Source organism: Lolium rigidum, chromosome 6 (assembly GCF_022539505.1).
Source record: "Lolium rigidum isolate FL_2022 chromosome 6, APGP_CSIRO_Lrig_0.1, whole genome shotgun sequence".
Lineage (NCBI taxonomy): Eukaryota > Viridiplantae > Streptophyta > Magnoliopsida > Poales > Poaceae > Lolium > Lolium rigidum.
The window spans coordinates 102,331,022-102,357,717 of NC_061513.1; the positions used below are offsets into that span (position 1 = coordinate 102,331,022).

The 26,696-nt window shown below is 42.2% G+C and overlaps 2 protein-coding genes and 1 long non-coding RNA gene across 5 annotated transcripts; 1 reads left to right on the forward strand and 2 right to left on the reverse strand.

Annotated features, from left to right (window-relative positions):
- Positions 1-55: 55 nt before the first annotated feature.
- Positions 56-2,032, reverse strand: LOC124665934. Of its 2 annotated transcripts, none has more exons than XR_006990753.1 (3): positions 721-945; positions 255-364; positions 56-66 (listed from the first exon to the last, which is right to left on the reverse strand). It is a non-coding gene; the product is annotated as an uncharacterized LOC124665934 (long non-coding RNA). The 2 variants fall into 2 exon arrangements; XR_006990752.1 differs by lacking the exon at positions 56-66 and adding an exon at positions 1,994-2,032 and having other exon boundaries at positions 91-364; positions 721-918.
- A 1,523-nt stretch (positions 2,033-3,555) lies between these two features.
- On the forward strand, positions 3,556-6,558 carry LOC124665932 (coatomer subunit zeta-1-like). Of its 2 annotated transcripts, none has more exons than XM_047203288.1 (6): positions 3,556-3,678; positions 3,904-4,066; positions 4,734-4,881; positions 4,984-5,058; positions 6,038-6,122; positions 6,204-6,558. In XM_047203288.1, the coding sequence occupies exons 1-6, from the start codon at positions 3,610-3,612 to the stop codon at positions 6,261-6,263; spliced, it is 600 nt and encodes a 199-aa protein (XP_047059244.1). In that variant the 5' UTR covers positions 3,556-3,609; the 3' UTR covers positions 6,264-6,558. The 2 variants fall into 2 exon arrangements, with proteins under 2 accessions (XP_047059244.1, XP_047059243.1); XM_047203287.1 differs by having other exon boundaries at positions 3,557-3,678; positions 4,981-5,058.
- Positions 6,559-6,833: 275 nt separating this feature from the next.
- Positions 6,834-10,233, reverse strand: LOC124666055 (protein ALP1-like). The gene is made up of 2 exons (XM_047203403.1): positions 10,026-10,233; positions 6,834-8,148 (listed from the first exon to the last, which is right to left on the reverse strand). Exons 1-2 carry the CDS (start codon positions 10,156-10,158, stop codon positions 7,085-7,087), a joined length of 1,197 nt encoding a protein of 398 aa, XP_047059359.1. The 5' UTR covers positions 10,159-10,233; the 3' UTR covers positions 6,834-7,084.
- Between the last annotated feature and the right edge of the window lie 16,463 nt (positions 10,234-26,696).

Here is a 26,696-nt window from a genome sequence, read left to right on the forward strand (position 1 = left end):
GCCTACAAATAATATGCTGACAGCCCTGCGATGAACTTGCACGGACAGAGTCGTCATCAAAGTTCTCTGCATGCTTGTCCAACAGTCCAACAGAGTAACAATAAAGGGATTTCCACTTATAATGAAAACACGCCGTTAAAATATATGCGGTCTCAAAAGAACGGTAAGATCATTAAGAAATAAAGCGAATGGTAAGATCATTAAGAAATAAAGCGCAAGTCTGCTGACAGAAGCTTGCTGTCTCATGCTCGTACTTGTAAGACGCTCAAAGGCTGTGCACTATATGCGACCAGAGGAATGGCATAAGACTCTGGTAGAGCCTCATGCAGCTTCATGTCTTATCTGCCGGTACCACCACTGAGATCTGCAGGCAAGGAAAAAATTGTTACATTTAGAACCATAGAACACGGATGAAGCAAATTACCTGAATATCAGCTGAGCATAGTACCATAAGATTGAAGAGTAATTTCAGGATGAACATATACTGTGATATTAATTTTTGAACCTCATAATAAACAACAATTTTTGTGAACTTCTGTTACTTCAAAAAGCTGCAAGTATGAGTGTAACTTCAGGATGAACCAATGTTTTTTTGTGAATCTTCCGATTTAGTTCAAATAAACCACATACCATATTCTGTCAGCAGATAAGTATACACTGTTTGTCTACTGCCTATCCAATTTCGTGTAGATCAAACTCAATGTTGAGATGAAAAATTACCTACAAATACTTGAGAGACAGATGAGCGATCTTTGTGCACACCAGGAGTCCGCACAGCGGTTGCGGTAATGCAAACTGCATGGCATACCGACATCACCCCAGCTATATACATAAGCAAATTCTGGCTTCTGGAGAACACATGCTGGCTTGGGACCCTGGAATGGCGAAACCATGACACTTCAGCTCGGTGGCTGAACCCTGCATAAATTTGGTAACATGAAAAGCATTTTAATCGAATGGTAGTGACAACATTGCCAATAAACTTATATAACTAAATTGTACAACATAAAACCCACTTTGTTCTTTGATATCTTCAGGACAGAACGGCCGAAGGAAGGTCAAATGTTAGTACTCAGTTTCTACATTTTTTCTCCAAGTAAACTCATTTAACATAACTATGCAACATCAGGCTCACTTTGTTCTTTCGGATCTTCAAGGATAGAACATAAGGAAGACGAAATGTTGGTATTCAGTTTCTACACTTTTTGCTCAAAAATCATTCAGGGCATGAACTTCATTTTGTACATATATAGATTAAGAGTGAACCTATTATGTTGTTTACTACATACACTACTCTGAGATTATTAACTCTATGCCTGCCTATTAGGTTGTTGACTATCCTCGACAGTTCGCCTGGTTGACAAATCAGGCAAATGATATCCAATATTACTGAAACACATGGACTGTCATTACCAACGGAACAACAATTATCACTCTGACCGCAAAACCATAATCAGGATTATCTTGTGGACACTTGGCGGTGACACAGGTATGTAAAGCATCATCAAAGGTAGCCTCGTGAAGCAATTTGCCAAAATAACCAACAATAAAGCTGTACCAACATACCTGCCTTGCTTTTGTACGCATTTCAGAATTCATATTGCCGTACGTGTACTTTTGAAAGGAACATTTGTCATGTGTAAAATTCCCATCATAATAGTGACCAATGGTATATGGCTATATGCATCAGGCATCAAAAGCAAAGCCCAGATTTGAGAGAGCAATAGCAGGGGCTCCGCACAAATTTAGGAAGGGCTGATGGTGAGATGTAGCAGAGAGCGAGTAGATGGGCCCGGGCCGTCGGCGAGGAGGCGGTGGCTTCCGGTCGACCTCGTGTTCCCGGATCCCTAACAGGCAACGATAGTGGTGTTCGTCGACGAGGCCACACGGCGAACCGGACGGCGCCACGGCAGGTCGAGGTCGCTGCGAGGTCGAGCTCCTCATGCTTCGTCGCTGCCGACGGCCGAGAGAGAGAAAGGGCGCCGAGGTGAACCTGGAATGGAGGCGGTTTGGCCGCGCTCTTCGTCCCGCTCCGGTAAAGCACCGAGATCCTCCCGTCCTGTGTCGCTCGCTGAAAGAAGAGAAATAGGGGGTCGGAGAAGGAAGATAGAGGAGAGGAAAAGGCGAGCCTCAACAGCCAGGCTACTTACCTTTTTGCCACTGACGCCGATGGTCGCCGCCGGACACGTGAAGGACGCCTCTCCCTGCTCGCCGTCTGGCCTCCATGAAAGCCGCGTCGCCTCCACCCCAAGCCCATCCCAATGTCGCGCGAGGTGTCGCCGCCGCGTCTAGCCGCCGCCCCGGCCTCGCGTGCCGCGCCTCAAACCCACCGCCGTGTACCCCGTGCGCCGTCGCGCCTGGCCACGCCACCCGCTCGCCGCCCCATCCCACGCGCCAGACCGCGCCGCCTGCTCGACGCCCTCCAGACCGCGCACCCGCCGCCGCCCCTGGAACGCGCCCGGCCGATGCCGCCCCAACCGCCCGCCCTTAGCCCGGCCACGCGCCCGCCGCCGCCTCTGCAGCGCGGGACGCACGCCGCCCGCGCCTGGCCAGGGAGAAAGAGAGGAGGAATAGAGCTTTGGTTCGTTTTTTTTTTTGTCTCGTGGGTGTTTCTCAACCAATTGATGGTGGGCCCGCACCGCTTTGACCATCGCTGAGGAGAATAGGAAAAGGAAGAATGTCTCTGCCGGTAGCCGGTTGCCTTGCTTGGATGAAGGAACGGATAAATAGCTCATGAACAGTGCCACTGTGGTGATGTGTCATTGCTTGATTGGCTGAAAGAATGGATAATTAGGCTGTGAACAGTATCCAAATCAATAAAGATTGCTTAATCTGATCATCCTTTATATAGTGTATAATAACCAAGTAGCATGGAAAGTAAAATATTCTTCCTCATACATCATATCTAACACTGTACATGCTATTAATCATGCCCTAGGGGTTTTTGGTCTGTGTGCCCAGTGCTCGAATGAGCTCTAAAGTATAAATAAGATATTTAAATCCGTATAGCCTGCTGACTTGGTTTTATTGTAATCACTCTTAGCTATTGTAGGATGTGCTTTAGCTTTAGCCTGATCGTTAGATCGAGTCGGTTTCTGGAGCCGTAAATGCTTAACTTGTTCATGTTGTTTTCAATGAAAATGGAATGGGACCGAGGCATTTGGATTTTTTTTACCTCAGACTGTACTAGACTCACTTGACCATTTTAATTTCTATCGGTTTATAGAAGAGAAATCCGTGCATAAAAAAAGTTTCAGTGTGCACGAGTAAAGTTCAATTTAAAATGATAACTCCATATGCACAAATAAATCATTTTATGGAACATCATTAGGGTGCTTTTCAAATTTCTTTTTTTTTAGGGGAGCTTTTCAAATTTCTTTGGAGACGTTTAGGAGTACGATTTGTTTTTTCTTATAATGAACCAGACAGGGTAGCCAATAAGCCCAATAAGCTTCTGCTATAGTTTGGGCCAGGTCCGGATATTGCAGCCAATGAACATTTATTTACACGAGCAAAAAAAAAACTCCACTCTGTTCCTCCTGTCATTGTTGCCTTGATCTTCGTCTTGGTCGCCTTCCCTTCGCCCTGCCGTCGACCAGCAATCAGCCAATGCCAATCCCTCAAGCAGGCCACCGCGCATCTGGTTCCCAAAGCTCGCAAATCCGCCTTGCCGAGATGGTAATCCCCTCGCCCTCTCCCCTCTCTCTCTATAATCTGGCCGCACGCGTCTCCGTTTCTTCGGTTTACTTAGGGTTTATCCCCCAAGAAGAGATGGTAAAATCCAGTATTTCCAGTGCAATATTTAACTCTATCTCGGCGAATTAGCCGTCGTGGAAGGTGTAATTTCTTGAATTATGCTTGCTAGAAGTCATTTCTCACGGGTGTTGGCCTTGGTCTCTGCAGGGTTCCTGCCCTTCGGTCAAGAACATCCTTGTGCTGGACTTGGAAGGGAAACGCGTGGCCGTGAAGTACTACAGCGATGAGTGGCCCTCCGCGGCCTCCAAGTTAGCTTTCGAGAAGTCCGTCTTCGTGAAAACCCAGAAACCGGGTGCTAAAGCAGAAGAAGGTTAATTTCCGTTTTAAAGATGGGGAAATTTACTTTTCATTATGTTTATATATGCACTGTGAGGGTAAATACAAGTGTATGTTCTCTTCATGGACCTTGCATTAGATTGTGTGTGGAACAAAGGCCCTCTTCCTGGGAACATTGATTGGCACCTCGCTGCCAACCTAATGGGCCTAGCTGTTTGTCATGTTGGCTACAGTTTATCATGTTCCTGCAGTCTATTCACTCCTGTTACTAAAATTTACCACTTTTTGTTTTTGTTTTGCAAAAGACTGTATTGCCAATTTTTAAGTGATGCTCAGTGCCTGGACAATGTATTTCCTTTTCCTTGGTTAAACATTAGTTTTTGGTAATTTTAGTAACTGTCAAAGTTCAGCATATGTAAACAATGTAGTTTACATGCTAATATGCCAGTGTTTTTTAGCTCCAATCACCCAGCTGTATACATGTAAAGGACACCAATCGCTATTTTTAAGTGATGCTCGGTGCCATTATTAATGCATTACTTTTTGTTGGTTAAACATTAGTTTTTGGTAATTTAGTAACTCTCATAGTTCTGCATATTTTAAAAAAGAAATTTACATGCTAACAAGCTAGTTTACTTTTTGTAGTTCCAGTATCCAGCTGAATACATTCATTAAATATTTTTCTGCTTCCTGTTTTGCAGCTGATGTGGTAATGTTCGATGGTTACATTGTTGTGTACAAGTTCATCGAAGACCTACATTTTTTTGTAACTGGAGGAGAGGAGGAGAATGAGCTCATTTTAGCATCAGTTCTTCAGGGTTTTTCCGATGCTGTTGGCATTCTTCTCAGGTTCGGGAATTCCCTCGTATTGTGTTTTGTCGCACTCTATGTTGCCGGGTTGTTTTCCCTGGCTTTACTAATCGAAGAGAGTATTTTCTCTTGTTCCAGAAGCAAGGTAGACAAAAGGACCGCCCTTGAAAATCTGGATCTCATCTTTTTATGCATTGATGAAGTTGTTGATGGAGGGTAATCCCGTGCTTCCATGTGCTATTATGCTAAGCTTTGGCTCCTTTTTTTGTCCTGTGGAATGACACCTGCAACTTGCAATGTCTCTTTTCTAGTTTTGAGCATCATGAGAAAGGAATTCATCTAACACTTTTCCTGTGACAACTAGTATCAGCTATGTAGAGTTGATACTTGATACTAGCTCTGTTTCAATGAATAAGGCTTTTTTTTTTGAAAATTCAAGCCATGTAGAATATAAATCATATGAAAATATATTTCATGGTATATCTAATGATATTGATTTTGTATTTTGCATGTTAATGATTTTTTTGTAAACACTTGGTCAAACTTTAATGGTTTGACTTTTCATAAATAATATAAGCCTTATTCATTGGAACGGAGGGAGTAGAAAATAGAAGAAATTGACTAGGGAGAGCTGGTTTTGTGGTTCTTAATAGGATGGTTAGTGATTATCTACTGTTGTCAAGAAACTGTCGTGTCCAAGTGCACCCTATTTAACTCTGTTTGCTAACTTTACCTAGGAAATGGTATACTCATTAGGCTGTGATCAATCAGCTAAGAAAAGAATGGTTCAATGTGAGGGACGCTTGCTGTTCAAATTAGTAGGTATTTCTTGAGCTGTTGAAGAGATGAGCAACATGACCTCAAGTTAAAATTTGCATTTGCGCTATGCTAATACAGATAATCTGTGGTTAGGCACCCTATTTAACACTGTTTGCTAACTTTACCTAAGAAGTGGTATACTCATTAGGCTGTGATCAATCAGCTAAGAAAAGAATGGTTCAATGTGAGGGACGCTTGCTGTTCAAATTAGTAGGTATTTCTTGAGCTGTTAAAGAGATGAGCAACATGACCTCAAGTTAAAATTTGCATTTGCGCTATGCTAATACAGATAATCTGTGGTTAGGCAGCCTGTTATTTTTTTGATAATTTGTGGACCCGTAATTCATTATTTGATTTCTCACAAATGGCCGTGCAGGATTGTTCTGGAAACAGATGGTAATGTGATAGCGGAGAAGGTGTCAGGTCATGGACCGGAAGGAGCTGGATCATACGCTGAGCAGGTATGTATAACAGAGTTGTGACAATAATTTCAGATGAAACTTTTCTAGTTCCAGGTAACTTATTCTCTTCTCTACTTGCAGTCGGTGACCCAAGCCTTCGCGGTAGCAAAACAGCACTTTATGAGGTCTCTCCTCAACTAGTGTGTAGGCATCTTTTGGGTTGACGATGAGCTAGCATCAAATTTCTGGGTTTCCTCTCGTAGCACCGCGCACCTAGTTTTGCAAGTGAGAAAGTGACTTGTATCTTGTGTGTGAGTTCATCTATTGCTGTGGCCGCCAATGTTTCGTTGCAGAGATGTAAACCTAAGTGCCTAACTGATGATCAGAATCCTTTGAAGTTTTCAAGAAACTTGTGATCTGTATAGATGTTGATGAGGTTATTTCACCTCCCTTTGGTGCATTAAAAATCCTGCAACAGCCTATGATGTGACCGATATTTGTGAGCTGCAATTCTTTTATAATCCAGCACGTTTATGCTCAAAATAGTGTTTGGTCCTATGAGGGATTTCCTGCCCATCGAAAGTTTGAAACAGAGTAATGAGCACTTGCGTTTTCCCATGAAACGCCTCGCTGAATACGAGTCTCAAACACGTCTAACGTGAGGTTGGACTTGACGTCCTATCTCTACAATCATAGAAAACAGCTTAATTGAACAAGCAACGTCTCAGGCGTTATAAGGAACCAGTTAGACATGCTGCGATAATTCCTGTGTTCTGCAAGGTAGAACTGTAACAATTAACAATTCCTCGCCTGCTAATTTGATGCCAATAATATCGACCAAAGCAGAGTATCTTCAAAGTAATCGAACAATTCTATGAACTATTCCATGCCAATAACGACCAAAGCAGGCCATCTCCAAAGTAACGAAAATTTCAGGTAACAATTCTGTGACATGTAGATACCATTTGTTCCATGTCAAGCAGAAAAAGGAAGACACGCAGCAACCAGCTAGAGGGCAACAATCACTCCGGTAGTTTGCTGCCGAGCCTGCTGACATGCTGGCAAATGATGTCCCTCTGCGCGACCGCACCCTCATCGGCCACATCGCTGAACTGCTGCATGTAGCCGTCGTCATGGTTGTGCCCTGCTGACGTCCGGTTCCTCTCTGAGTCCTCGCGGTCGATCATGATGTTGGTGAGCAGGCAGCAGGCGTAGATGATCCTTGGCAGCCGGTGCTTGTCAGGCCTCCACAGTTCTCCCTTGAGTACCTGCCACCTTTCTTTCAGCCTGGCCATAGCACCATGCACCACCATTCTTGCGGCGGTGTGTCGCCTGTTGAACTCAGCTTTCGCCGGAGATAGGTCGCGCCCTTGGTATGGAGTCATCAGCCAGGGAAGGAGAGGGTAGCTTGTATCCCCAATAATGTACTCTCGGACCACTGACCCTGCTCCCTCCCCATCTCCAGGGAGCTCCATTTGCCCCTCCAGCCTTGTGCCTTTCTCACATACCTTGTAGAAGCCCGAGGTACGCAGGATGCATGAGTCATCCAAGCTCCCAGGCCAGCCACTGACAATGTCTCTGAACCGCATGTCAGGGTCAACTATGGCCTGCAAGACCATGCTGTTCCTGTTCTCTCCATCAAGCCAGACATTGCTGTTAGGCTGAGCTGAAGAGCACATTAGGATGTGCGTTGTGTCAATGGCACCACAGCAGTTGGGGAGGCCCTGGAGCTTTTCAAACTTTGCTTTGATGGTCGCCATCTCCTCAGCGTCAGGCCACTTCAGATGACTGATTGCGCGATCCTCCAAGGACTCGATAAACTTCCAAGTGATGTTTGAGATGGCTGAGTGGTTCATCCCGAAGCGATTCCCTATGCTCAGAAGTGACTCGCCAGTTGTCAGTCTCAACAGAGCAACAGCTACTTGATCCTCCAAACCAAGAATCGTCTTGTCTCCAAACCTGAAATTTCTGAAACCCTGTGTCTTCCTTGAAAAGTCTCCGCTAATAAGAGCGCAAATGTAGTCAAATGTCCTCCTCGACATCCTGAAGACTGACTCGAAGTTTTGGGACTCTTTGGAATAGTGTCCTGTGCAAACAACAGACTGTAGTGTCATAATCTGAATGTATCACAATTTACTGCAACGCAAACCATGAAGAAAACATGAATGAGAATTGAAGACATATTTAAATCCAAGAGATTCAGTTAATTATTCTCATGCTTTTGAGTAGGAAAACTTATCCCTATCATTTTTACATACTTTTGGGCAACAAAGAAGATACCTTAGCCATACAGTGAGTTAATACTTATAAGGGACATGTACCAAAAATCTTAGAGTACAGCCGAGGATTCAAGAGCAAAGCAACAAATCAGCAATACCGGGACGTTGAAAAATTCCACCAAATAATAGACAAATCTAGTGTATTAGCATACCTGGAGCAAACTAAAAATATATGAATTGTGCTAGGAACTGATATAAGAAATGTTCAAGCTAAGAAAAAACGAATTGGATGAATAACTGAAAAAATACAATTAAAGTTTACGAGCAAATCATCAATAGAAGGCCCACTATCCAAGCTAAACATATAAATTAAATTAGCTCTTGCATTCATCATTCATGTATCTGGTTAAATCACACTTGATGCTAAAATTTGAATATGTAGCTCAAGTAGTACTATGTTATTTTAGCAAAGATTTGAAAAAAGAAGATTCCTGCTGTTCATAAAGGGACTTCATAGCGGCGTAGATTTCAGTACCAATGCTTCCTGTGATTAAGCTCATTTTCAATAGTCACTGTAAATTTCAGACAAAAACATTGCCTAGAATTCCAGGGTTCTAAAATCCACTGCCTAAAGGACTTGCGAAAACATGTTTTGATCATAAGAGAGTACGATATCATGCTACTTGTTCATGAAAACTTCTCTTGGGCAATTGCGTCCAATGACCCACGCAATTCATACGCATACACCATGTTGACAGAGCCTACTGGATCTAAATGTTACTGCCTTACTGGAGTAGTCCACCATTGCATTGAACACATAGCTAACTTTAAGAAAATATCTATGAGTTATATAGACTAGAGTTGCAATCTTGTTGATATCATTACTATGTTTAGTAAAGTAAACATTACCCTTTTGACAATCATGTGCATTCTTCCCCAAATAAAAGAACTACGGAAGTTGGGGGAACTATCTGTGAACAGATAGGCCGATTGTCAGCTACAACATCTACATGACTTTTCTTGACTGGATTCTTCAGGAAAGAATATAAGCTACTATACTTCATATGCTTCGAAAAGAAAAGGTCAATTAGTTCTCGTGACATCAAGGCATGAACAGTGGAGCAACCTATTGTGGATTAGGACATAATGGGCACAACCAACACAGACCTGCAGAGTTCATCACGCCGGCCCAAAACACCATTGCACACATGCTCATAGATCTGAAATGAAGACAACGAACCAAGAAACCCACAGACATCAAAACTCACCGTTCTCCCCAACATCCCCTACTCGATCGACACCAACCAGAGCAGCGGCATTCACGGCCCGTTATTGTTCGTTCATGCCCTGGCAAGCACCACCATGGCGTCAATCTGGAGCACCAGCCCCAAGATTGCCCATGCTCCCGCACGCCGTAACCACCGCCGAAAAGCGGAACGAGACGAAGCAGATTCGTTTACACTAACCGCCCGGATTAAGGAGCGGCGCGGGAGCAGATTAAGCAACGCATCGAACGCGTGCGGGCACGGGCAGTGCAAATTCAACGGCGGGGGTCTGGGTCTCCCTGATCCAACGCGCGCCGGCGGAATCCGGCCACGAACAATCCTGAGCGCCGAGAGGCTGCCGCGCATTACCGGGAACCGTCGAGGCCACGGCGAGATGAGGGACGGCACGGTTAAGGACGGACGAGGAGCAACAGTGGGCCGAAACAGGGCGAGGAAAGAGAGGGAGAGGACGTGTATACCTGCTGCAAGCCTGCGGGAGAAGGAGTCCCACCAGTCGGCGGCGTCCGGCGGGGGCATCGGCGCCGTCACCCCCGCCGGGAGGGCCTTCTCGGGCTGCCGCTTCCGCCGCTTGGCCCCCCGGAGTGGTGCCATGACGAGGGAGGAGATAGCTAATTCCGGAGGGAGGAGAGATCAACGAAAGAAGCAAACAAGGCTGCTGCGGCAGCAAATGACTTGGAAAGACCCAGTTGTTCAGTGCTTAAAAAGAAAACAAACAGAGATATTGCTGTTGCCGCTGCTATGTTTTGTTTTTGCAGTGGTATTTCTTTTTGCCCTGCACCGCAGCCAGATAGATTAGCATGCAGGAAGCCTAGTACTATGTTTTTTTGGTCATTTGGTATGTGGTGAATATGGGATATTGGGATGCAACGCACACGCAGGGAGGGGAGGATCTTGGCAAGATGGGCAGCTTGGAAATGGGGCCTCTTGGGTCTTGGTCAAACGAGAAGAACTGTCTTGTGTCTATTTGTCATTCAATAGAAATATCTTAGAAGATTTTGCTGGCTAGTTTTGCCATTATGGCTATTTGCATCGACCGATGCAGAGGCCGGTGATACTTCCTCCGCTCCCTGGTAATAACTTGGTTTGTTTTCTTGTAATTGGAAAATATTCACGTGTTCCGAACGACACCTTGAGGTTGTAACGTAGAAGGTTCAGGAAATTGCGTCGCTACACGCTTTACAACTGTACCGGGCAAACTTTTGTCGTGTTTACGGAAAAGGTAAAATTCAGGAAATTCATGTGTTTCCTACTTGGCGCATTAGCACCTCTTTTTGCTACATGAGGCCTCAAAGTCGCGTGTTCTAAATAGGGCCTCCAAATCGTAACGTAAAATATGAGGATTTGCTTTGCTACCCGCTTTATTAATACGGTGGACAAAGTTTTCGCCTCATTTGAAAAAAGTAAGAAATTCATATTTTATTGAGTTTCGGTATGTACAACAGAGTGATATTTAGTCATCTCTTGGGATGCCTGTTAGGATTAGTGACTTGGAAAAGAGAGAGAAATATATAGGTCCTCTCTTAGCTAAGATAAAATAATTATCTCCCTTTTGCCCATTGTAATGTTTTCATCACACATTTTCTGAATTACTTTTACCCATCACATAGTTTTATAGTATTTGCATGCAAACATTAATTGTAATAAATGTTATTAATATATAATCTACTAGTATGTACTAGATAACATGGAACATATAAGATATGACTTACCAGGTTAGACCCATTCGGAGGTGAGTAGAGACCTAGGATCTCACTCAAAAATTTGAATTTCAATATAATGTATTTGTGCTTTTCATAAAAAACATGTGTACTAGCTAGATTTTGTTTCTAACTCCGACCTGCCCTCGCATTGATAAAAACTAACAACTAAAATTGCAAAAAAGACTTCACTGGAATATAGGCGAGCGGCTGGAAGCCTTGGACGCACTGCCACTAGAGTGACATTGTAATACCATGAAAGCCCAAAACATATCTCTTCATAGTCGAAGGAGCAAATCTCAGTTTTGGACTATTCTTGTGGCACACACACTTTTCAATATACCTGAAGCTTACATTTATAACCACCCTCTTCAAGGAGACATTTGATTAGTTTTAAGTATATATTCTCGTGTGTGTACTTGATATCCTCATGGTCCAAGGACATATCCATATGATCAACACATAAAGATAATACTAACAACCAATGAATATATGTATCATAGTATATCAAATATAAATGGGTTTGTTAGTACCCTTGTTCTTAATGTACTCTTCGATGACACCCTTGTGACTAAGCCCGTGACCAGGAAAGTTAGTCACCATTCAACTCATAAGCTAGTCCTATAGGCGGGACTAGGAACAATTCATTTATTTGTTTCTCTTCACGAGTATATGAGTTTTCCTATAAATCTCATATTGAAGACACGTAACAGTTATAGCATAATGGAATTAAAATTAATCATAAACATGCATGTACATAATAACAACTATTATTGCCTCTAGAGCGTAACTCCTTTAGGGTGACCATGTACCATTCACTTCACCTCTCTAGCACGGGTCGCGTCACCGAAAAAATCGTCGTGAAAACTTTTCCCTAAATGCAGCTCCGCAGAGGAACCGGGTTGAGGGAGAATGCCATGGTTCTTACCTCTGGACACGCAGTTGCAAAAGCTTGCTAAAGTGTGTTTGTCGAGGCAGTGTAGTCCTTGTATTATACGTTCCACACCCGGCTTCGGCAAACTCTTCACCAATGATGTCACCATATTCACTAGCATACCAATTCGTTGCGACTCCAAGTGTAAAGTGATGTAACAAGTGCTTCTCCCCCACAAGGGTGACTCAAGAGTTTACATCGAACTCTCGGGGAAACTTCAGTATGAACTATACATCATTTTCCTCTTATAACAACCTACAAAACAAAGTAGCGGTGCCTTGTGTCCCAATTTCACCAAGTGATTGTCAATCACAAAGTTTCTTATTAGAATAAAAACAAATAAAGGCGTGTAAATGAAAGTAAAAGTTGTTTCTTATGATTAAAAATGGACTAGGGTTCATGGGTTCACTTGTATACTCTCTTATAAATATGATGTACTCAAATAGGCTCCAAGCTTCGCTGCTACAACCTCCGTTTTCAGTATTTCTATTTCGTAGTTCACCGTGCTCTCAGATCGTGATCGGGACCATTTTATAGATAGTTTTAGGTCAAGACGAAGGGATCGACACGAAGATGGACAACCACGGAGCCATGATGCGCCATATGGGTCTCATGGCGTGGCTGAACCTACCTTGGTCCTTTTGCCAACCCAGGTGAAACCGAGGCCCTTTTCTATTCCCGAAGGTCCCTAAAATTCAAAAATACAAGAACATGGTTTTTCTACCTTAGAGGGTTATAATACAAATAAAAGAGATCTTATATGGAAATCCCTAAAATCATTGTAAATCATGATTATAACACCTTATATGAATGAATAATGATGTAGTACAATAAACTACAAAGAACATGGATGCATTTTAGATGCATCAGCATCTCCAAGCTTAACCAATGTTTGTCCTCGAGCATAAATGTGATAACTAAATAGGTTATCTAGTTTGTTGTGAATAGGTAGACAATGTAGAAGTCATGATTGTTGTCACTCAAAATATAATGGTTTATTGATAAATAAATAAGATAAAGCAATCATCATATGAAGTAAAAGTAAACATAAATCTCAATCATGCACAAGAGTCAAGTATCTTGCATAATAGTGAATGAACAAGTAATATGGATAATAAAGCAAACTTGGATGCAAGATATGAATAATTTATAAGAAAGCTTATGCATTTAATAATTGATCCTAACATTGGTCATAGAATAGATATTTTAAGAAATTTTGTTTCTTTCACTCTAGAAAGAAGTAGAAAGTAAGTAGAGAGTAAGTAGAGAGTCAGTAGAAAGTAAGTAGGGATTTCAACATGGGAAAGACATCTATATTCCAAATCTTTATACTTGAGGACAAGCTTAATGATACGTTGCAAACGTATCTATAACTTTTGATGCTCCATGCTTGTTTTACACCAATTTATATATGTTTTGTTTACACTTCGTTGCACTTTTATACATTTTCCGGCACTAACCTATTGACAAGATGCCGCAGTGCCAGTTCCCTGCTGCTGTTTTGTATTTCAGAAAAGTTGTACAGGAAATATTTTCGGAATTGAACGAAACAAAAGTTGAAGATCTTATTTTACCATAGAGAAGACGAAGTCCGGAGAAGAGATGAAGAGGTGCCACAGGACGGCCAGACCAGCCCTAGGCGCGGCCCAGGTCCTGGCCGCACTAAGGGGTGGTGTGGGCCCCCCTGGCCTCCACCGACCTTGCCCTTCCGCCTATTTATTCACGATCTCGGGAAAAACCTAAATACCCGAGCCTCCATCCACGAAAAGTTCCGTCGCGGCCGCCATCGCAGACCCTAGCTCGGGAGGGTTCTGAGGGGCTGTTTGGATGACGCCCCAGTCAGCCACGCCAAAATTGGCATGCCAAATATTTGGCGAAGGATTCTGCCGCCGGCGTCTTGCCAACGCGCGGGCAGAGAAACTGAATGAGGCGACCAAAATATTGGCGTGGTTCTGATTCTCTGGCTCTAATCCAAACGAAACCAGATGTACTAGTCAACGGCCGAAAAATTGGTTGGGCGAGCCACGGCTGTAATCCAAACAAACCCTGAAGCTCTTCCTGGCACCCTGCCGGAAGGGGAGACCATCACCGGAGGCCTCTACATCGCATGCCCATCTCCGAAGTGATGCGTGAGTAGTTCATCCCTGGACTATGGGTCCATAGTAGTAGCTAGATGGTTGTATTCATTAATTTGTGCCTCATTCTTAGATCTTGTGAGCTACCTATCATGATCAAGATCATCTTTATGTAATGCTACATGTTGCGTTTGCTGGGATCTGATGAATATTGAATACTATGTTGAGATCGATTATATACTTTTCATATGTTATTTGTGATCTTGCATGCTCTCCATTGCTAGTAGATACTCTGGCCAAGTAAATGCTTGTGACTCCAAGAGGCAATATTTATGCTCGATAGTAGGTTCATGCATCTAGTTTTCTGGAAGAATGACAATATCTTCTAAGATTTTAGATGTGTTGTTGCTACTAGGGAGAAAATAACAATGGTTTGTCTAAGGATAATTTTATTGTTTACTTTACACATATTGCTTAATGCGATAATCTCTTGGTTGCAATTTAATACTGAAAGGGGTTCAGACGATAATTGGAAGGTGGATTATTTGTCATAGATGCAGTTGGATTACGGTCTATGTATTATGTTGAAATGCCCAAATAAATCTCATAGTAATCATCTTGTCATGTATGGTCTTTATTCTGTCAATTGCCTAGCTGTAATTTGTTCACCCAGCATGTTATTTATCTTTATGGAGAGACACCTCTAGTGAACTGTGGACCCCGGTCGTTTATTTTACACTGATAAAATCATCATGTTCTGTTTACTTACTGCAAGCACTATTCTCTTTCATTTCACTTCAAACAAACATCTCCTTCCACACTATACATTTAATCCTTTGTGTTCAGCAAAACCGGTGAGATTGACAACCTCACTCTAAGTTGGGGCAAAGTATTTTGGTTCTATTGTGTGCAGGTTCCACGTTGTTGCTGATGCCGATAGTGCGCCCTGGCACAAGTCAGCTAGCAACACCTTCAGAAGTCACGCCTTTGTCCTACTGGTCGATTAAACATTAGTTTATTACTGAGGAAAAACTTGTTACTGTGCTCATCATACCTTCCTCTTGGGGTTCCCCAACGGTGTGAGATACGCGTACAGCACGCGTCCGTTGGGAACCCCAAGAGGAAGGTGTGATGCGTACGGCGGCAAATTTTCCCTCAGAAAGAAACCAAGGTTTATCGAACCAGGAGGAGCCAAGAAGCACGTTGAAGGTTGATGGCGGCGGGATGTAGTGCGGCGCAACACCAGGGATTCCGGCGCCAACGTGGAACCTGCACAACACAACCAAAGTACTTTGCCCCAACGAAACGGTGAGGTTGTCAATCTCACCGGCTTGCTGTAACAAAGGATTAGATGTATAGTGTGGATGATGATTGTTTGCGAGAAAACGATAAAACAAGTATTGCGATAGATTGTATTTCAGTGTAAAGAATGGACCGGGGTCCACAGTTCACTAGAGGTGTCTCTCCCATAAGATAAATAGCATGTTGGGTGAACAAATTACAGTCGGGCAATTGACAAATAGAGAGGGCATGACAATGCACATACATGATATGATGAATATTGTGAGATTTAATTGGGCATTACGACAAAGTACATAGACCGCTATCCAGCATGCATCTATGCCTAAAAAGTCCACCTTCGGGTTATCATCCGAACCCCTTCCGGTATTAAGTTGCAAAACAACAGACAATTGCATTAAGTATGGTGCGTAATGTAATCAATAACTACATCCTCGGACATAGCATCAATGTTTTATCCCTAGTGGCAACAGCACATCCACAACCTTAGAACTTTCATCGTCACTGTCCCGGATTTAATGGAGGCATGAACCCACTATCGAGCATAAATACTCCCTCTTGGAGTTAAGAGCAAAAACTTGGCCGGAGCTTCTACTAATAACGGAGAGCATGCAAGATCATAAACAACACATAGGTAATAGATTGATAATCAACATAACATAGTATTCTCTATCCATCGGATCCCGACAAACACAACATATATAATTACGGATAGATGATCTTGATCATGTTAGGCAGCTCACAAGATCCGACAATGAAGCACATGAGGAGAAGACAACCATCTAGCTACCGCTATGGACCCATAGTCCAGGGGTGAACTACTCACTCATCACTCCGGAGGCGACCATGGCGGTGAAGAGTCCTCCGGGAGATGAATCCCCTCTCCGGCGAGGTGCCGGAGGTGATCTCCGGAATCCCCCGAGATGGGATTGGCGGCGGCGGCGTCTCGGTAAGGTTTTCCGTATCGTGGCTCTCGGTGCTCGGGGGTTTCGCGACGAAGACCTTAAGTAGGCGGAAGGGCGGAGTCGGAGGGGTCACGGGGGCCCACACAGCGGGCCGCGCGGGCCCCTCCCGGGCCGCGCCGCCCTAGTGTGGCGGCGCCCCGTGGCCCCACTTCGTCTTCTCTTCGGTCTTCCGGAAGCTTCGTGGCAAAATAGGCCCACGGGCGTTGATTTCGTCCAATTCCGAGAATATTTCCTTTGTAGGATTTCGAAACCAAAAACAGCGAGAACAACGAAGCGGCTCTTCGGCATCTCGTTAATAGGTTAGTGCCGTAAAATGCATAAATACGACATATAATGTGTATAAAACATGTAGATATCATCAATAATGTGGCATGGAACATAAGAAATTATCGATACGTCGGAGACGTATCAACATCCCCAAGCTTAGTTCTGCTCGTCCCGAGCGGTAAACGATAACAAAGATAATTTCTGGAGTGACATGCCATCATAACCTTGATCATACTATTGTAAACATATGTAATGAATGCAGCGATCAAAACAATGGTAATGACATGAGTAAACAAGCTGAATCATAAAGCAAAGACTTTTCATGAATAGTACTTCAAGACAAGCATCAATAAGTCTTGCATAAGAGTTAACTCATAAAGCAATAAATCAAAGTAAAGGTATTGAAGCAACACAAAGGAAGATTAAGTTTCAGCAGTTGCTTTCAACTTGTAACATGTATATCTCATGGATAATTGTCAACATAGAGTAATATAACAAGTGCAATATGCAAGTATGTAGGAATCAATGCACAGTTCACACAAGTGTTTGCTTCTTGAGGTGGAGAGAAATAGGTGAACTGACTCAACATTAAAAGTAAAAGAAAGGTCCTTCGCGAGAGGAAAGCATCGATTGCTATATTTGTGCTAGAGCTTTTATTTTGAAAACAAGAAACAATTTTGTCAACGGTAGTAATAAAGCATATGTATCATGTAAATTATATCTTACAAGTTGCAAGCCTCATGCATAGTATACTAATAGTGCCCGCACCTTGTCCTAATTAGCTTGGACTACCGGGATCATCGCAATACACATGTTTTAACCAAGTGTCACAAAGGGGTACCTCCATGCCGCCTGTACAAAGGTCTAAGGAGAAAGCTCGCATTTTGGATTTCTCGCTTTTGATTATTCTCAACTTAGACATCCATACCGGGACAACATGGACAACAGATAATGGACTCCTCTTTAATGCATAGGCATGTAGCAACAATTAGTGTTCTCATATGAGATTGAGGATATATGTCCAAAACTGAAACTTCCACCATGATTCATGGCTTTAGTTAGCGGCCCAATGTTCTTCTCTAACAATATGCATGCTCTAACCATTAAAGTGGTAGATCTCTCTTACTTCGGACAAGATGGACATGCATAGCAACTCACATGATATTCAACAAAGAGTAGTTGATGGCGTCCCCGAAGCATGGTTATCGCACAACAAGCAACTTAATAAGAGATAAAGTGCATAAGTACATATTCAATACCACAATAGTTTTTAAGCTATTTGTCCCATGAGCTATATATTGTAAAGGTAGAGAATGGAAATTTAAAGGTAGCACTCAAGCAATTTACTTTGGAATGGCGGAGAAATACCATGTAGTAGGTAGGTATGGTGGACACAAATGGCATAGTGGTTGGCTCAAGGATTTTGGATGCATGAGAAGTATTCCCTCTCGATACAAGGTTTATGCTAGGAAGGTTATTTGAAACAAACACAAGGATGAATCGGTGCAGCAAAACTCACATAAAAGACATATTGTAAACATTATAAGACTCTACACCGTCTTCCTTGTTGTTCAAAACTCAATACTAGAAATTATCTAGGCTTTAGAGAGACCAAATATGCAAACCAAATTTAGCAAGCTCTAGGTGTTTCTTCATTAATGGGTGCAAAGTATATGATGCAAGAGCTTAAACATGAGCACAACAATTGCCAAGTATCAAATTACTCAAGACATTTTAGAATTACTACATGTAGCATTTCCCAATTCCAACCATATAACAATTTAACGAAGAAGATTCAACCTTCGCCATGAATACTATGAGTAAAGCCTAAGGACATATTTGTCCATATGCAACAGCGGAGCGTGTCTCTCTCCCACACAATGAATGCTAGGATCCATTTTATTCAAACAAAAACAAAAACAAACCGACGCTCCAAGCAAAGTACATAAGATGTGATGGAATAAAAATATAGTTTCGGGGAGGAACCTGATAATGTTGTCGATGAAGAAGGGGATGCCTTGGGCATCCCCAAGCTTAGACGCTTGAGTCTTCTTAGAATATGCGGGGGTGAACCACCGGGGCATCCCCAAGCTTAGAGCTTTCACTCTCCTTGATCATATTGCATCATTTCCCTCTCTTGATCCTTGAAAACTTCCTCCACACCAAACTCGAAACAACTCATTAGAGGGTTAGTGCACAATAAAAATTAACATGTTCAGAGGTGACATAATCATTCTTAACACTTTTGGACATTGCATAAAGCTACTGGACATTAATGGAACAAAGAAATTCATCCAACATAGCAAAAGAGGCAATGCGAAATAAAAGGCAGAATCTATCAAAATAGAACAATCCGTAAAGATGGATTTTATCGAGCACCAGACTTGCTCAAATGAAAATGCCCAAATTGAATGAAAGTTGCGTACATATCTGAGGATCACGCACGTAAATTGGCATATTTTTCTGAGCTACCTACAGAGGCAGGTCGAAATTCGTGACGAGCAAAGAAATCTGTTTACGCGCGAGTAATCCAAATCTAGTATGAACCTTACTATCAAAGACTTTACTTGGCACAACAATGCACAAAACTAAGATAAGGAGAGGTTGCTACAGTAGTAAACAACTTCCAAGACTCAAATTTAAAACAAAAAATACTGTAGTAAAAACATGGGTTGTCTCCCATAAGCGCTTTTCTTTAACGCCTTTCAGTTAGGCGCAGAAAGTGTATATCAAATGTTATCAAGAGACGAAGTATCAACATCATAACTTGTTCTAATAATAGAATCAAAAGGTAACTTCATTCTCTTTCTAGGGAAGTGTTCCATACCTTTCTTGAGAGGAAATTGATATTTAATATTACCTTCCTTCATATCAATGGTAGCACCAACGAGTTCGAAGAAAAGGTCTTCCCAATATAATGGGACAAGATGCATTGCATTCAATATCCAAGACAACAAAATCAACGGGGACAAGGTTATTGTTAACGGTAATGCGAACATTATCAACTCTCCCCAAAGGTTTCTTTATAGCATTATCAACAAGATTAACATCCAGATAACAATTCTTCAATGGTGGCAAGTCAAGCATATTATAAATTTTCTTAGGCATAACGGAAATACTTGCACCAAGATCACATAAAGAATTACAATCAAAGTTATTGACCTTCATCTTAATGATGGGCTCCCAACCATCCTCTAGCTTTCTAGGAATAGAAGTTTCAAGTTTTAGTTTCTCTTCTCTAGCTTTTATGAGAGCATTTGTAATATGTTTTGTGAAAGCCAAATTTATAGCACTAGCGTTGGGACTTTTAGCAAGTTTTTGTAAGAACTTTATAACTTCAGAGATGTGGCAATCATCAAAATCCAAACCATTATAATCTACAGCAATGGGATCATCATCCCCAATGATGGAAAAAATTTCAGCAGTTTTATCACAGGCAGTTTCAGCAGTTTTAGCAGTTTCAGGCAATTTTGCAGGTTTTGCACTAGGAGTGGAAACATTGCCAACACCAATTCTTTTACCATTGATAGTAGGAGGTGCAGCAACATGTGAATCATTAACATTACTAGTGGTGGTAATAGTCCAAACTTTAGCTACATTATTCTCTTTAGCTAGTTTTTCATTTTCTTCTCTTTCCCACCTAGCATGCAATTCGGCCATCAATCTTATATTCTCATTAATTCTAACTTGGATGGAATTTGCTGTAGTAACAATTTTATTTTCAATATCCTTATTAGGCATAACTTTCGATTTCAAGAGATCAACATCAGAGGCAAGACTATCAACCTTAGAAGCGAGAATATCAATTTTATTGAGCTTTTCCTCAACAGATTTGTTAAAAGCAGTTTGTGTACTAATAAATTCTTTAAGCATAGCTTCAAGTCCAGGGGGTGTGTTCCTATTATTGTTGTAATAATTCCCATAAGAATTAGCATAACCGTTACCATTATTATAAGGATATGGCCTATAGTTATTACTAGAATTGTTCCGATAAGCATTGTTGTTGAAATTATTATTTTTAATGAAGTTTACATCAACATGTTCTTCTTGGGCAACCAATGAAGCTAACGGAACATTATTAGGATCAACATTAGTCCTATCATTCACAAGCATAGACATAATAGCATCAATCTTATCACTCAAGGAAGAGGTTTCTTCGACAGAATTTACCTTCTTACCTTGTGGAGCTCTTTCCGTGTGCCATTCAGAGTAATTAATCATCATATTATCAAGGAGCTTTGTTGCTTCACCAAGAGTGATGGACATAAAGGTACATCCAGCGGCTGAATCCAATAGGTTCCGCGAAGAAAAGTTCAGTCCTGCATAAAAGGTTTGGATGATCATCCAAGTAGTCAGTCCATGGGTTGGGCAATTTTTAACCAAAGATTTCATTCTTTCCCAAGCTTGAGCAACATGTTCATTATCCAATTGCTTGAAATTCATTATGCTACTTCTCAAAGATATAATTTTAGCAGGGGGATAATATCTACCAATAAAAGCATCCTTGCATTTAGTTCATGAATCAATACTATTCTTAGGCAGAGATAGCAACCAAACTTTAGCTCTTCCTCTTAATGAGAAAGGAAACAATTTTAATTTTATAATGTCACCATCTACATCTTTATACTTTTGCATTTCACACAATTCAACAAAATTATTGAGATGGGCAGCAGCATCATCAGAACTAACACCAGAAAATTGCTCTCGCATAACAAGATTCAGTAGAGCAGGTTTAATTTCAAAAAATTCTGCTATAGTAGCAGGTGGAGCAATAGGTGTGCATAAGAAATCATTATTATTTGTGGTTGTGAAGTCACACAACTTAGTATTTTCAGGAGTAGCCATTTTAGCAGTAGTAAATAAAGCAAACTAAATAAAGTAAATGCAAGTAACTAATTTTTTGTGTGTTTTTGATATAGAGTGCAAGACAGTAAATAAAGTAACGCTAGCAACTAATTTTTTTGTGTTTTGATATAATGCAGCAAACAAGGTAGTAAATAAAATAAAGCAAGACAAAAACAAAGTAAAGAGATTGGATTGTGGAGACTCCCCTTGCGAGCGTGTCTTGATCTCCCCGAGCAACGGCGCCGGAAAAAGAGCTTGATACGCGTACATCACGCGTCCGTTGGGAACCCCAAGAGGAAGGTGTGATGCGTACGGCGGCAAGTTTTCCCTCGAAAAGAAACCAAGGTTTATCGAACCAGGAGGAGCCAAGAAGCACGTTGAAGGTTGATGGCGGCGGGATGTAGTGCGGCGCAACACCGGGGATTCCGGCGCCAACGTGGAACCTGCACAACACAACCAAAGTACTTTGACCCAACGAAACGAGTGAGGTTTTCAATCTCACCGGCTTGCTGTAACAAAGGATTAGATGTATAGTGTGGATGATGATTGTTTGCGAGAAAACGGTAAAACAAGTATTGCGGTAGATTGTATTTCGGTGTAAAGAATGGACCGGGGTCCACGAGTTCACTAGAGGTGTCTCTCCCATAAGATAAATAGCATGTTGGGTGAACAAATTACGGTCGGGCAATTGACAAATAGAGAGGGCATGACAATGCACATACATGATATGATGAATATTGTGAGATTTAATTGGGCATTACGACAAAGTACATAGACGCTATCCGGCATGCATCTATGCCTAAAAAGTCCACCTTCGGGTTATCATCCGAACCCCTTCCAGTATTAAGTTGCAAAACAACAGACAATTGCATTAAGTATGGTGCGTAATGTAATCAATAACTACATCCTCGGACATAGCATCAATGTTTTATCCCTAGTGGCAACAGCACATCCACAACCTTAGAACTTTCTGTCATTGTCCCAGATTTAATGGAGGCATGAACCCACTATCGAGCATAAATACTCCCTCTTGGAGTTAAGAGCAAAAACTTGGCCAGAGCCTCTACTAATAGCGGAGAGCATGCAAGATCATAAACAACACATAGGTAATAGATTGATAATCAACATAACATAGTATTCTCTATCCATCGGATCCCGACAAACACAACATATAGAATTACGGATAGATGATCTTGATCATGTTAGGCAGCTCACAAGATCCAGACAATGAAGCACATGAGGAGAAGACAACCATCTAGCTACTGCTATGGACCCATAGTCCAGGGGTGAACTACTCACTCATCACTCCGGAGGCGACCATAGCGGTGAAGAGTCCTCCGGGAGATGAATCCCCTCTCCGGCGAGGGTGCGGAGGTGATCTCCAGAATCCCCCGAGATGGGATTGGCGGCGGCGGCGTCTCGATGGGTTTTCCGTAACGTGGCTCTCGGTGCTTGGGGGTTTCGCGACGAAGACCTTAAGTAGGCGGAAGGGCGGAGTCGGAGGGGTCACGGGGGCCCACACGACGGGGCTGCGCGGGCCCCTCTCGGGCCGCGCCGCCCTAGTGTGGCGGCGCCCCGTGGCCCCACTTCGTCTTCTCTTCGGTCTTCTGGAAGCTTCGTGGCAAAATAGGCCCCTGGGCGTTGATTTCGTCCAATTCCGAGAATATTTCCTTTGTAGGATTTCTGAAACCAAAAACAGCAGAAAACAGCAGCTGGCTCTTCGGCATCTTGTTAATAGGTTAGTGCCGGAAAATGCATAAATACGACATATAATGTGTATAAAACATGTAGATATCATCAATAATGTGGCATGGAACATAAGAAATTATCGATACGTCGGAGACGTATCAGTGTGCAACCTGCGCTCATCACTTAACATCATGATTCATCGTAGTGTTAGGTTCCATTTCCTCTATCATTAGCATCTTTCATTTATTGAAACAAAACTAAAGTAATCAATCATATGTATAGTATTTTGTAGAAAATTTCATTGATATGTTTTATGCCCCTTTAAGGTGACTAGTGGCTACCACATGCATCCTGGTCATGACATCATTGCACTTAGTCTTATACATGATGATATGACCAATGACACTCTAATGCCCAATGCCCCTTTGTACGAGAAGCCACCAAAATGTGTTTCTAGCAAGGACACTATTCATAATCCAATGACATGACCAAGCATATTTGCAAGATTTGAGGTTTTTAAAAACCTTTTGCTGAAAACTTTCACCATGTAAGCATAGCTTTGATTGGCACAGAGTTATGTCAAATATATGATTTACACTTTCCCTACTACAACTTATTCACCGTTCATCTGCACCGTCCTAAAACTTAGTAAGAGCCACCTTACAAATGACATGACAATCAACAATTTTTGAGTTGAAAACGTCCCCTATGACAACATGGATTATGTTAACAACCAACAAATATGTCAAAAAAAACATACAAATACTCTTCCTTCCTATGTAAAATTCATAATTTTTAGTTGTGCCTTCAAGTTCATGCTCACCCCACAACTATATCTTCATGCAAAGCATAAACAATTTGGAGTCTATATAAAGTGTCACATGAGCAATATGCTTGGAATAACTTGGTTTAAGGTAATTGGATGTACATGATTTGCTTGATTTTTTTAGAAAGGCTAGCAATAGGGAGAATTTTGACCACTAAGAAAAAGCATGCAAGAGTTTCCATAGTACTACTCATTTCCTAACTTGAAATATAAACTTAAACTTAAACATAAAAAGGTAAATGAGTGCTAGTACTATATTTGACACTTGCAAGATATCATTAACTCAAGAATAAAACACAACACAAAGTGTAAGACCACTAATAAGTTTCTCATATGTAACGATTCATCCTTTCACCTTTCTTTAGTAGCATCCAAACTAAAACTTCATTTTATTCCAGTTAGCTAAATGATAACAATAAGTAAATCTAAATGTGGTGACCTTTTTATTCCAAAGAAATATTGCCAAAAAAAACTTAAAAACTGAAATTATATAGACGCTCCTAGTTTTTACGATACTTATATGTTGCTCGAAAAACAAAGTTAAGATATTTACAAACCGAGAGTGTGTAGGTCCAATGGGGTTCCTTGGGTACCCAATTTTATGGTTTTCACCATCCTTGAATTTCTCCTTACTTGTTGTTCCTCTATTTCATGTTTAAAAAATCAACAAAAACTTTCTCCATTTATTTTTCTGCTGGGTGACATTAGTAGTATAAATATATATTAAAAGCTGCTATGCAAACTCCAAATGAATTAAGATCTCATATGTCCAGTTAGTTTCTTAAGTGGACAACATCCAAAATATTCTAAAATACTTAAAAATAATCAAGAAGGAGCTCAAAGAAACCACTTTTGCATCATAGGACATAATCTGTCCAGAAAAACATATGCTGGGAAACGTAATTATTTCAATCACTTAGGAGTGTCATTATTTTTTTTTCTAATTTTTGTGCATACAAAGGGTGATATTTTTTAACTAAATTAAAAATTTCAGCCCCATTGGAGTGCAGAAATCTGCAACTCCACTTAAGTATTATGAAGTTCTTAATCCAAAATGGGTTAAAACTTAACACTTTATTAAAAACTCCACATGTCCAATACGCTGTTGATGGTCATAAATCATCTCTTTTTGGTAGCTGCAACTTATATTATTTAGAAGTTGAGGTCAACATGTTTCTGATTGTGCGTAGCGAGCGAAACCAGTAATGGAAAAAAAAAAAAGCTGACTGTGTGTTATATGCGACTTTGCAATCAAACATTGGTTTTGCTCCCTGTCGCTGGCATCCGAGCAAATCTGGTCCAAATATGCGTCTTGTTGACGCGTAAAGTGTCCGCTCACGTCTGGCGAACGTTTTGTCGGGTCCTCCTGGCACGACCCTGGCTTGATGCGTTTTCTCAGGCGCGCCAGCGACTGGTACCGATGCGTCGCTTCGGCAGTCTACGCTACGTTAATGGCGATGTCGAGCGGCCGCCGCCCACCTCCGTCAACGCAGTAATGGCTATGTCGCACGCCCCACGGCCGTCACCTGCCTCCGGCCTATATAAAGAGGGCGCGCGATTTTCTTCCTCATCCATTTCTCCACACAAACCCTAGTCGCCACAAGCTCCGCCGTAGCGCCGCCTAGCTCTTCCTGCGACGCAGCCAGGCCCGCGAGGCAGTCCATGGCGGATCCTGGTGGCCGGCGAGGCGGTCGAGGCCGCGGGCCTGGGCGCCCCCGGGGCCGGGGCAGGGGCCGCCGTGGTGGAGCAGCTACGGCCCGACGGTCGACGTCGCCTGCGCCTTCCTCGTCTTCGCTGGAGGAGCGCTACTTCGAGTTCCTTCTCCGCATCGATGAGGACCCACTCGGCATCAAGCGGCTCCCGGACAAGTTCACCGAGTTCGTCGATGTCGTCGAGCCAGCCCAATTGCAGCTACGGGAGGCCAGCTGCAACTTCTGCCGGTGTCCCGTCGAGGACTTGTTCGACGGGCAAGGCAAGATGTACCTGCACACGGGGTGTGACAAGTTTGCCCGCGACCTCGCGCTCGAGCCCGACTGCCAGCTCACCTTCCTCTACGAGGGGGACGGCGGGATGATTGTTAAGGTGTTCGACGACACAGCTTGCCGTAGGCACTAGCACACCGGCGAGTCCGGCTCAGACACCGACAGTTAAAATTGTTAGAGTGTTTTTTGTTTGCAGCGAATATGGTCACGGAATTGAAGCCACTAATGGTGGTTTCTGTATGTCCTACCTTAGTGGGAACAACAGGGTTATCAATGCCAGCTGGATTTTCCAGTTTGGATGATTGAGTGTGCCCGAGAGTGTTCTTTTTTGGCTGCGACATATGGAACCAACACTACTGGCTTTCCTTATTTTGCAATATTTTAATTTGTGTCAACCATGGTTCGAACTTTTTTTTTTGCGAAACAACCATGGTTCAAACTATATATTAGTTTGTGTAAACCATATTCCAAATTATGTATTAGTTTGTGTAAACCATGTTTCCAATTATGTATTAGTTTGTGTAAAACCATGTTCCCAATATGTAATGCT

Bases quoted from the DNA above. Each gene is read 5' to 3' on its own strand.
- LOC124665932 (XM_047203287.1), top strand. From the start codon at position 3,610: ATGCCAATCCCTCAAGCAGGCCACCGCGCATCTGGTTCCCAAAGCTCG. The intron at 5,059-6,037 runs GTAATCCCGTGC...ATGGCCGTGCAG, and splicing joins GATGAAGTTGTTGATGGAGG to GATTGTTCTGGAAACAGATG. The intron at 6,123-6,203 runs GTATGTATAACA...CTCTACTTGCAG, and splicing joins CTGGATCATACGCTGAGCAG to TCGGTGACCCAAGCCTTCGC.
- LOC124666055 (XM_047203403.1), bottom strand. From the start codon at position 10,158: ATGGCACCACTCCGGGGGGCCAAGCGGCGGAAGCGGCAGCCCGAGAAG. The intron at 8,149-10,025 runs GTATACACGTCC...TTGTTTGCACAG, and splicing joins CTCCCGCAGGCTTGCAGCAG to GACACTATTCCAAAGAGTCC.